General features: G+C 41.2%; 1 protein-coding gene across 1 annotated transcript in view; it reads left to right on the top strand.

The window, feature by feature from the left end:
* The window catches only part of STAG1 (stromal antigen 1), a 284,176-nt gene that overhangs the window by 253,095 nt on the left and 18,316 nt on the right, over positions 1–12,765 (top strand). The window contains exons 27-28 of the mRNA XM_015426863.1: positions 36–184; positions 931–1,059. Of these exons, the coding sequence (XP_015282349.1) occupies positions 36–184; positions 931–1,059 (278 nt within the window). The remainder of the gene's footprint in view (positions 1–35; positions 185–930; positions 1,060–12,765) is intronic.

Below are 12,765 nucleotides of genomic sequence, written 5' to 3'. Positions count from 1 at the left end.
CCACCTATGTTTTAACAATTAAATTCTTTCTTTAGCTGTTTAATGAGCTTGTTCAAGAACAAGGTCCCAACCTGGACAGAACATCTGCGCACGTCAGTGGTATTAAGGAGTTGGCCCGAAGGTTTGCTCTCACTTTTGGCCTCGATCAAATCAAAACAAGAGAAGCTGTGGCTACATTACACAAGTGAGTGAAAGATGCTGTAAAGGGGTCTTTGTTTATGTGTGTAACTTTTTAATAGAAAGCTATTTCAGCTTGTCAAGGAAGAATTGAAATTCATGATTCTCCTTACAAATTACATGTGTATGTATATTGGAAATATGCTGATATTTCCTAATGGAAATGTTGTTAAGGAATAAATAATTATGTTTTTTTATATGAGCTGAATGGTTTAAAATTGGCTCTTTGAATGCTGGTCTGACTCATCAAGGAGATAAATATTAATGGTTAGTCATAAGTTACTAAAAGGCAGGTCACATTTTGTATATTGTAATTGGCTTCAAGTTTCTTATGGAGAGATGACTCATAAATACACATTTTCTCTTTATGCAATGGTCTAGATGACTTTGGGTATAAAAATGTATTATATGTTATGCATTCATTCTTTTCCTCTAAAGTGTTTAAACCTAACAAGCTTTGAGCAACATTAAAAATGCGTGAGCTAGTGAATTGATTTCATGATAAAAATTGCAAAGGGCAAAGCAGGAGCTGCATGAAATTCAGAATCTTAATTTATGTCTGTGTGAATACAAAATCCCTAATCCAAGTTCTGGTTCTGGACTGCTAAAGTATTGACCTTAGTCTTTGAGTTAAGAAATATGCTTTGCACTTGTGGAGTTAAATTGAAGTTTGACTAATAAAAAGATACTTCATACAAGAATAATAGTTTCCCAGCTATGTAAATGCTGATGTGCTTTTGCATTTTATTACAGGGATGGCATAGAATTTGCCTTTAAATATCAGAATCAAAAAGGTCAAGAATATCCACCGCCTAACCTTGCTTTCTTGGAAGTGCTTAGTGAATTTTCCTCTAAACTTCTGCGGCAGGACAAAAAGACCGTGTAAGTGATACTTTGTGCACTTGTATATAGGCTGTGTTGTGTATTGTTTGGAAGTTCATTAAATGACAATTTCTGTAAATGGATTTGGAATCATGGGGGGGTTAAAATTCTGAATGCATAAAATCAGTGCTTTCTTAGTGCCCTGTCTCACCCTATCCCCAGGCAGACAATTGGTGTCCACCTCTACATAGAGTAGGCAGGAGTAAGCCATCAATTATATGTTTTTAATCTAAAGAACAGGTTAGTTAGTATAAAATGGTTTAATTTACTGAAGATCTCTCACAAGCATACAGCAATTCAAACACACTCACAATTACACAGATCTAGGAAAATTAGATAGAAAGGGGTAGTCACAATCGCATTAGCAGGATGTTACGTTGAGGGGTAATACTTTAACTGTTCTCCGCGGGATGAAACGATCCTTGGAAAAAATGTGGAAGACTATGGGGTATTAGGGTTGTGTCCTGAACCAGCAGAAACACGTGGAGACTCTGGCAGTGCTAACCAAGAGTTGTGGAAGTGGGCTGGGTGTAGAGGTCAGGAGAGAGAGAGCACATGGCTGGCTGCCCCTTTTTATGAGGTGGCATGGGGGGTGAGCTAGGCTGGCCACATCCCCTGGCACACCTTCTGCTGATCTGTCCCCAAAGCAGGCTGATTGGAACTGGGTTCAGGGGGAAGGGACTAAGGGAGTGGACAATATTAAGATCTAGTAACTCCGGCCGGGACAGTGGCACCTTGAGGGATGGTGACTCATGTGGCCAGAGTCATTGTTATTCCATGTGGTCCCTTGATTAATTTATGGCTGCAGCTTCAGCTAGGCGAGGCGGGGTGTGATAGGGGAATGGTGCCTGCGTGTGTAAGGAAGAAGCTCCACATGGCGTTTGGATTCCATGTCTCTGGTCTTCTGCCTTGGTTTTCAGTGCTACATGTGGCTAGGGAGCTAGCCCATCTTACAGCAGGTAAGAGGGCAGGTACCCTTAAGAACCATTGGCACATCATCTCAAAGGAAGGCTTCCTTCTTCTGGGTGTATGTCTGTAGTTGGCATCATTTTTGGGTCACCACACAGTTCAGTCCCTTTTGCACGCTACTTGCACAGTCCAGTTTTTATCACTTATGAACTATAAGCACCTTGCAGGGCAACAATGGAGGAGAACTCTTGTTTAGCATATGAGCAGGCAGGATTCAGGGAGGGCCGGTCTACTTTGGATCATTGTGTGGTATTGGACCACTTGATCTCAAAGTACTCTTCTAATTCAAAGGTATCTCTTCGTGCCGCCTTCCTAGACCTGAAATCAGCTTTTGACTCAGTTGCCAGAGATATATTACGGAAGAAGTTATTATTAGTAGTAGTGGTAGTGGTAGTAGTAGTATTAATTCAATTTGTACCCCACCCTCCCCGTGAGCAGGGAGACAAGTATTGACAGACAATTAGTCTTAATCCAGGCTCTCTACAATCAGACCTATGTACAGGTCAGGTGTTCCCCACAGGGGCACCTCACAGATCATATTAGGATCAGTAGAGGGATTAAACAAGGATGCCTTTTAGCGCCTCTTTTTAATTTCTACATCAATGATCTGGTAACATATCTAAATAAACCTGAGTTCCATCCCCCTAAATTAAGCAACAAACATATTGGGGCCCTTTTATATGCAGATGATGCTATCTTACTTTCAAGGAACACAGTAGGCCTGAGGAAAGCTATGAACACTTTCACCCACTACTGTTGTGAAAATAAACTAGAGGTCAACTACTCCAAAACAAAAATAATGGCTTTTACAAAAAATAAATCACCAAAAATTTATTGTTGGTCTCTAAACGCGATTCCAATTGAACAAGTTTCATATTTTAAGTACCTGGGAGTTTTATTCCAGGCAAATGGTTCAAGATCGGTGAATATAAATATTGTTGTCTCAGAGACTAAAAGGAGCTCTGGGGCGATTCAAAAATTTTACTGGAACAAAGGGGGTAAATGTCCTGTGGCTGCCCTTAGATTATTTAAGGCTAAATCTTTGTCTCATCTTACATACAGAGCCCCATTAACATTACAGCAAACCTTAAGAAAGCAGACACATTTCAGTCAAAAATTTTGTGAGCAATTCTACAAGCCCTAATGGGGTTCCAAATGCCCTTGTTTGCATAGACACAGGCATGATTACAGTTGAGGCAAAGCTATGGATTGCAGTGACAACGTTTTGGTTAAAACTAACTTTTCTACCCAATGAATTGACAAGTTTAATAATGTCAGACCATTTTGAACCCCCTTGGTTTAAGGTGCTAGATAAGAAATTAGCCTCTTACGGTTTGTCTAAACAATATTTGTGTTCTATGGGTTATGAAAAGGCCAAGTTCACAGCAAGACAGAGAATACTGGATATCTCTAGACAACATGATCTAAATAGAGAAATGGCGAGACCTTCTGGCTCCAGATAAAAGAGTAATCCCTATGCCTTACCTCTCCCGTTTATTAAATCAGGACTACAGAAGAATGGTTACATTAATGTGTTTGGTTGTATTCCCAGCTGCAGTCCTGGAAGGAAAATTTAACAAGACTCCTTACAAAGAAAGGCTATGCCCCTGTTGTGTGGATGGTATTGAGTGTGTAGAACATGTAATTTTTTATTGTAAAGCATATAATAACATCCGCGAGTCTCTTCCTTTCTCTAAGACACTCCCCCTGTCTCACAGGCAAAGAATCTGCCTTTTAAGAAATTTGCTCTCGGATAGCCGGGCAGAAGTTACTTATCAGGTGGCTAGGTTTGGATGGCTTGCCCAAAGAATTAGAAAATCTATAGTAGCTTGAAAAGAGGAGAGGTAGGTGGGGCTGAGAGAGCTCTGACAGAAACTGCCCTTTCAAGGACAGTTCTGACAGAACTATGGCTTGCCCAAGGTCATCCAGCAGCTGCAAGTGGAGAAGTGGGGAATTAAACCCGGTTCTCCCAGATTGGAGTCCGCACACTTAACCACTACACCAGACTGGCTCTCTAGAAGCCCTGGTTGCCCAGGGAGTGTTTAGCGAGCCACCTTTGTTGGTGTCCTCTTAGATTCTTCACTTGCAAGGGCCTTTCTTCCTGTAGATAGAGCAGCTAGCATCAGGGCTTTAATTAGACAAGTCACTAAGCAGTATTTTCAATCAGCATTGTTTTACCAAAAATTACTAGTACTCATGGTGTCCACTACAGCCACAGTACTGCATGTGTGCCTTAGAATGAGCCCATTACAGAATTGGTTTTTGAGGAAATTTGGCCCCACTGTGCATTCTCAAAATCAAACCTTTTCTGCACCACACTATATAATTTGGCAGCTAGTTTCATGGTTGCATGAGGAGATCCTCCTAGAAGGGGTCCCTTTCTGTCAACAGCCACCACAGGTGACCATTACTACTGATACCTCCATGGAGAGCCGGGGCGCCCATTGTGGCTCCCTTTCCGTTCAGGACAAGTGGTTATCCTCAGAGAAGAGGTTGCACATTACAGTTTTGGAATCACATGCCATCATTACACCCTCAACTCTTGCAGTGCTAGTCAGAGGACAGATTATCCAAGTACAGACAGACAACAGAACTGCAATATGTTATATCAACCAACAAGGTGGCACAGTATGTATTTCCTTTTGCAGAGTGACTGTGGCCATGTGGGAAACGGCGGTTGTACTAGGGATTTCGTTACATGTTATACATATTGTGGGCACAAATAGCACATGGGCTGATGTCCTTAGCAAGGATGGGTTGCTCAGATCCCAAGCGGTCCATTGCCGTGGAACACCTACTCCCCTTCTTTACCCAATGGGGTTTCACCTCTGTGGATTTGTTTGCTACCAGACATAGTACCAAATCCCAGATCTTCTGTTCCAGGGCTGGGATGCTGTTCCATAGGGGATGTTTTACAGTTCCAGAGGATGAATGCTCTGTTTTATGGCCTTCCCCCCATAACAAAGATCCTCACCAAGACCCAGGAGACCTAGTGTGTACTTGTGACCCCTTTCTGGCCAAGGCAGACTTGGTTGCAGATCCTGATGTTGATGTCCAAAGGGATATACATAAATTTTATCAACAACTGTAGATTTACTGCACAAGGGTTTGATGCTACAGCATGAGCTGCACAGGTCCCACCTAAGAGCCTAGCTATTAAACCCACCTATGTAGAGTTTTCAAAACAAGTTTCCAGGGTCATCATTAACTCAAGAAAACCCTCAACTAGTTTATCCTCTGCTAGAAAATGGAAACATTTCCCCTTGTGGGCTAATTCCCAATGGATAACTTTGGTTGTTGACTATCTCTTGTCCCTAAAAACTTTAGACCTCTCTGTATCAGGGGTCATTTAGTAGAAAAAGAGCTAGGGGGACTCATTAGCATATGCCACACCCCCTGACATCACCGGAAGTGTGTCCTCCCCACAGCCGGCGGCGACCTCCAGCGGGCACCAGCAGGGAGCTCCAGGCCCCGCCCTCCCGCACCTCACCCGGGGGGATGGCGTCCCCCCGCGTCCCCCCCCCCAAATGACCCCTGCTCTGTATCATCCATCAGGATTCAGTTGCTTCACTCTTACCCATTTAACCGCAGCAGTCAGGCAGTGGCTAAAGATCTTTACTGAATCACCAGAATATTTGAATAAAGCCATGTAGATCTCAGTCCAGTGGAAACCTACTGAGTTCAGTCCTATACTGCCTTGTTCACATATTTGCGATTGCCCAGGCTAGAGCGAAACACTGTCCTTGCTCAGTCTTTTAAAGTTTTACTGCATTTATCACTTTCAGAGTTATTTTCTTTGGTTATATTTGTTTGAATTTACGATTCCGAGTTGTCACAAGATAGCCAATTATTGGAAATAGCTATTGATTTTCTTATAAATTAGTTACTTCATATCTGTGGAAGTGAAGGTTTGTGCATATTTGGTAGTGGTTATATATAAATATTTTATGCTATAAATTTCTTTCACCCTTATTTTTTCATTAGTAAGAATGTGTAAAAATATTCTTTGCTGTATATTTATTTTATAGCTACAAGATTAGATCAGAGCATTGTGTGCATAAATGTCATACACTCATGCCTATTTTAGTTTTTCTGAGAACCTATAGCTGTTAAAAAATACGGTGGAAATTATTGGAATTTTTAGTAAATACACCACCAGAGCTCTAGTCAGCCTAGTATATCATATTTTGAGAAACTGTCATCACTTTGTGTGTTTTTCGCTGTCATTTTTCAAGTTTTTGCTGATAAGTCCTTAACATAATAGTATTGTGTGGTATTTATTTTCCTGTGTTCTGAACCTATTGATTATGAAATGCACTTTTATTTATTTATTTATTTGTTGCATGTTTATGCCACATCCTCACCTGTGTGGTGGTCGAGCAGTTTACAATATGTGTTAGCTATATGCGTTATTTTTTCTTGCAGCCTGTCCAGTATTAATATTTCTAGGTTATATAAAAATTTAAAGTTTTTCAGTAACTGTTTTTAAAAAGGAAAAATCATTTTAAAGGAAAAAATTAAGCAGTAGAAGAAGAAAAATTGGGTAATTGAGGTAAAAAATAGGGGACAAAAAGAGGAAAAATTATGATAAATAAATATAAATATTGTGGGAAATTTGGGTGTATTTTTGGCAAAAATAAAAAAGTTTAGCCAAACCTTTATAAAGAAAATATAACAAATGAAATTAAAGCAAAAACCAATAAAGTATTGAGGCAATAAATTGTTTCAGTATAGAAATGGCAGAAGCAGAATAATCAAAGAAGAAATGTAGGCAATGTTGTTTGGAATAACTGAAGTATGGATTTATACCAGCTCCAACAAATTAGCAGCTTTCAATGTGCCTAATATGTGAGGAAGTATTTTCTAATAAGGCAATGAAGTTTCCTGACTGATTGAACATTTGAAGAAGGCACATCCTGAGAAGACAGACAAGAACATAACTTTTTTTTCAATCACTTTGTGACAAATTTTAAAAGCAGCCAACACTGTCAAGCATGTTCTGCCATGCTTCACAATACAACACTGATGGTTTGCATGCATCATACAACACTTCACTGTTGATTGCTAAGTCTGGAAAGCTGCATACAGTTGGTAAAGAACTTATTCTACCAACAGTTAGGTTCTGAGTACTGTTTTGCAGAATTCACCACACAATATAATTAAGTCAAGTCAAGTCAAATTTATTGTTACAGTCAACAACCAGTACACTCAATCATTTTACAAATATAATTAAGTCAGTTCCTCTCAGCAACAATTCGGTGCAAAAATGCATAAATGAAATGGTGAAAGAGTAGAAGATACATTGTGCAGTATACTGAGGACAAAAGAATTTGCATTATAGCTTGGTGAGTCAATTTGCCAGGCAATGAATCTTTGTTTCTTGGGCATGTACAATTCCTAAAAGACAAAAGTTTGGCTCAAAAGTTATTTGCAAGGCAACTAAGAACAGATACTAAAGAGTAGTCAGCATTTCATGTTGTTGAGCAGTTCTTCAAAGACAAGGAAATTCCACTTACTAACATACTTGCTTGTGCAATTGATGGAGTACTGGTCACTACCATAGGTGTGTAGCTTACTTTACCATTCTCTGTGTCATTCATCACCAACATCTGGTTGCAAAAAAAGTCAGCGATCGACTGCACAAGTCATTATACATTGCCGTTACTGCAGTGAATAAAATTAAAGCCCATGATCTTTGACGTGGTCTCTGTGCTTCACACCCATGGGATACAGTGTGCCTGCGCTGGATCGAACAGTATTGTAGCAAGCTCTTAACGGATTTTCACAGCCAGACCTCAGGCATGCGCAGGAACCCCATCACGCATGCCCAGAGGGGTGGGCACGGACATCCCGCCAGTTCCTTTCTTTCCGCCACGCTGGAAGCACCTTCCTTTCGTCGGTCAGACTGGTAGCTGTTTTTCCTCAGAGGCTCTTCGGATTTCTCTTAAGTTTTTCTCTTATTTCCACTTTTACCTTTGTTTATTTGTTTCCTCAGTTGGGCCTTTGGCCTCCCCCCCCCCCAAACTCTTTTTCTTCTCCATCTCGTTTATTTTATGGAGAAGAAGTGGGGCTTTTTCAAACATTGTAAGGGGTGCGGCAGTAAACTCGCTCCACCTGACGGCTACACCCTTTGCATTTTTTGTCTTGGCAAATGCACCAACCAGAGTCCTGTCGACACTGTGCCAAGTTTTCAAATCAAACCAGGAAAAACCGAGTGGTGCATCTCCAGGTGGCGTTACTGGAGTCGGTGCTAAATCCCACTTCCATCATGGATCCAGAAGTACCGGTAAGACCATCAACATCGACGCCTCCGGTATCGAAGTCCTCATCCGACATCGTCCAGTCAACATCGAAGCGTCTGTCACCAACGGCACAATCTTTGGCATCCACTCCCGTGAAAAAGAAGGAGAAATCTTGCAAAGAGCGCAAGTCTGCCAAAAAGGGTTCCTCTAAGGCCCTAAAGGCTGCAAAGTCTGGAAAAGTCGCGGGTCCAGCACCAGGTAATGTCCCTAAGGTGCCCCCGCTCCAACGATAGTATTGGCATCGGAGGCTCCAGTCGCTCCACCGATACCGACCCTCCAGCTGATGGACTCTCCAATACACCAGCTAGACCACAACACGCTGGTCGATATGCGTCCTTTCTCCGACATCGATAATGTCAAGATCCTCAGTCATCCCCTGGGCACGGATCGCTCTCCCTCTGCTCAGTCATCGTCGACGGTCTCAGACTTCCATGCCGATATTGACCCAGATCGGCATAGACAGATCCCTAAAAGCACTCGATGTCATCCTCCCCGTCTGTTTGCCGAAGATCGGCCTTTTGATATCGATGATCAGGCTAATAGGGGCCGCTTACAGAGACGAGATGCTACACTGTCTCCCAGATGCTCCCGCTCCAGAAGTAGATCCCCACGAGTCTTCCTGCCCCCCCCACCTCCTGCTCTCTCCTGGGATCACCGCCAACTACGTTACCTCTATGGGGCTTATCCACCCGCATTCATGCCTTGGTTGACTCCAGCAGGTTACTCTGATTGGGATCATTACTCTGCCCACAGATCACGGTCACCCCATAGATCGAGGCCCTCAGCATCTCTTCCCGTCCTTCGGATCACCCATCTGATGACCCTCCTCGACATCGACCGGATCTATATCGTCCTCCCATCCTCCACCAAACTTCCTCATCCAAATCAAAGAGAACTCATTCTGCTCCTTCAGACAGGGAGAGCAGAAAGCTAGATGCATTTGGACGACGTTTCTACTCTGCTGGAGCACTAGGGGTGAAGACCACCAACTACTTAACGTGTATCAGTAGATACCAATACACTTTGTGGGAGAGGCTCTCCGAGCTTCTGGCAAACCTTCCAGAAGATAAGCGTCAGGCAGCCCGCATCATCCAAAAGGAGGGCATGGTGCTGGTAAAACAACAAATTAATACGTCTAAACATGTCCTAGACACCTGCTCAAGGACAATGGCTGGTGCTGGTAAAACAACAAATTAATACGTCTAAACATGTCCTAGACACCTGCTCAAGGACAATGGCTTCAGCCATAGCTCTCCGAAGACATTCCCGGCTACGTAACACCAATCTACAGCCAGATACTAGGTCATACATGGAGGACCTCTCTTTCGATGCCCTTGGTCTGTTTAATAGTACCACAGACACCATATTACAAGATATGGATAAAAGCATAAAAGCTTCTCGTGCTCTGGGTGTTTCTTCATCCATGAGGCAGCAATACCAGCCTCATCTCTGGTCTAGACCCTGGCAAAAATGTACCCTAAACTGTCAGTCTCCTGACTGGCAATGGAGGCCATGTACATCCTCTGGAGGCCAGAAGCCCACATTTCAGAAACCTAGATTTGGATCGGGACACCAATCCTCCCACAGCAAGCAGGCAAAGTCCGCCAAGCAGGGTTTTTGACTTCCATGTTTTCCAGTCACATCCAACCCGTCTAACCCCCTTCCTCCAAACTTGGCACCTCATCACCACAGACGAATGGGTGCTGTCCATCTTGACCCAGGGTTACCGCATAGAATTCATTCAGAACCCCATTACTCCTGTCTTCGTTTCCACACACCCTTCTCCAGCCCTTATGGGCTTCTGCACATTACCTCTATGTCCTTCTGCACAAGGGAGCCATCGAGCTGGTGTCACTACATCTACAGGGCAGGGGATTCTGTTCCCGCTATTTCACCGTTCCAACGCAGGATGGAGGTGTTCGACCAATCTTAGACCTACGGGCTGTTTTTCTATCTAATTATATTGGATTATAAATCTTGAGAACACTGGCTTTTTTGATCTACAGAAGATTGGGTTATTTGATCTGCTGGACATTGATCGGCTGGACTTGACTGGGTTGGAATATAAAAGAAGTTTGGATTTCCTTTGTTATTTGCTACTGAATTTGGACCTGGTTTTTTATACTTAGTTTATTTTGGGAATTAATTAAAGTGGAACTGGAACTCTTTGAGACAATTAGACTGTGACTGGAGAACTATAAAGGGAGCTGGAACTTTCACTTCAAGGTGAAAGCCTTAAATAGTTCTGGTTTTCAAAGGAGAAGCACAATTTGTTTGGGCTACAGAGAACACAGAAGCAGCTGAAGAGGCCTGTAACTTGTTTTTCTTTCTTTTTTTTCTCTTTAAAGATGTGTCCAGAGAATTTTCTTGATTAATGTTTGATACAATCTGATATAAACCAGTAGAATAATCTAAGTGAAAGTGTTTGGGGGATCTGGACAGGAGGATATTTATTTATATTAAGTCTTATTTGAGGTTTGATATTGGCTCTTTTAATTGCCAGTTGAAATATAAAATCTGGTAAAATAGAAATTAAGGGGGAGGGGAAAATAGTAAAGATCTTGGGGGATCTATTATATAATAGAACAAAAATAATTTTCTAAAGCTGTGATTATGAGTAGGATCAGTAAGAAAACCACTCCCCCAACATCTGCAGCAGCATCACCTACTCCACAGACTAAAACTCTGGGAACTATGCTGACATTGGAAACTTTGAAAGACCTTAAAAATGATATGCAAGTTATTTTTAAAACTAGTCTGAGCCAAACTCAAAATGACATGCAAACTAAATTCCACTCAAGTTTAAGCTAGGTACAGAATGACTTGCAAGACAGATTCCAATCAGGCTTAAGCCAGGTGCAGACAGCCTTAATACAAGTCACAGATCAAATGAAGAATTTGTTGTTGTTGTTTTGTAAAAACCTTTTATTGAGATATGATATATATAGTCCAATATACTTCATAGTTTCACAAAAAATCTACCATATACCCTCCTCCCTTTCCCCCCTTATTCGGCTTCCCACAGCGCTCCCACCCCCTGTACAATTCTTAATTTTCTTATCTTTTTCCCTCTTAGATTCACAGTGCCCCCAGGTAACTTAATTGTCTATTGTTATTCATACAATTTTATCTAAGTAAATTCAATAGTTGTCAAAGCTAAATAGTCCATCTCTTACATCCCAAGTCTTCTCCATATAGTCTTTAAAACCTTTCCAATCTGCAAAAAAGTCTTCTGCTTCCAAATTGTTAAACTTTCTCATCATTTTGTCCATTTCTGCCATAAACAGTAATTTCCTTATCCAGTCTCCAACTTAAGGAACCTTATCTTGTTTCCAACATTGAGCATATGTCATTCTTGCTGTTGTGATCATATACCACATCAATGTCCTCTTTGCTACATTAACTTCTTCCATTTTAAGTCCCAAAAGTAATATTTCCGGTTCTTTCTTAAATTTACATTTTGCAATTTTTTCCATTTCTGCATGTATTTCAGCCCAAAACGCTCTTGCTTTCTCACATGTCCACCACATATGATAAAGCGAGCCTTCTAAGATCAAATGAAGAATTTGAATACAGAGATTGGAGATGTAAAAGTTAAAATGGCTGATCTCAATAAACAATTAATAGAAAATAAGAAGGAAATAACAGTGGTGGCACAGCAAGCCATGAAAGCTGAAGAGAAAGCTGAAGCAACATCATTGAGGGTGGACAGACTGGATACACAGCAGAAGACCGCTTTGTACTCTCTGATTCAACTGGAAATGGATAGAGCAGCTTATGTGCTGAGATTTCAGAACATGCCTGAACAAAAAGGAGAAGGGCTAATCAGAGTTATGGCAGAAGGATTGGCAGATTTAATGGAAGTTAAATATGAAGAAATGGAGAGGGAAATTGACTTCTTATATCTTCCAAGGGAAGTACATGTGAAATTTACTAAGAAGACAATCAGAGATTGTGTGTGGAAAGAAGCACAAAATAATTCTCTTAAAATACAAGACAAGGAAATAAAGATTATAAAAGAAATTCCTTGGAAAATGAGACAAAAAAGGAAATAATTTGTATTTTTGTTTTCTAAACTTACCACAAATTCAATTACATTTCGATGGCTTACTCCAGAAGGAATTTTCTTCACATTTGAAGGACAAAGATTCAGATTAGACTCCATCTTCAAGGCAAAATACTTTTTGGACCGTTATGGAAAGCTTCTACAGCGAGGAGAAATAAAGAAGATAAAAACAAAAGCCTCAACAACAGAAAAAGAAGAGGAAGCATCATCTTACTCAGCAGCCTCAGATTAAGGCCAGTACATCCCAAAATCATCAACAGAAGGAAGACCACAGAATGACAACAAGAAATAGAAATCAACTATAATGGATCTATCAATGATCAAGATATAAATTCACCTGAGAAAAAATGAAAGATATTTAAACAACTT

The sequence above is a fragment of the Gekko japonicus genome, unplaced genomic scaffold (assembly GCF_001447785.1).
Source record: "Gekko japonicus isolate JY-2015 unplaced genomic scaffold, Gekko_japonicus_V1.1 scaffold14, whole genome shotgun sequence".
NCBI lineage: Eukaryota > Metazoa > Chordata > Lepidosauria > Squamata > Gekkonidae > Gekko > Gekko japonicus.
The sequence above is the reverse complement of the archived record's forward strand: the minus strand, read 5'-3'. Positions and strand labels throughout refer to the sequence as shown.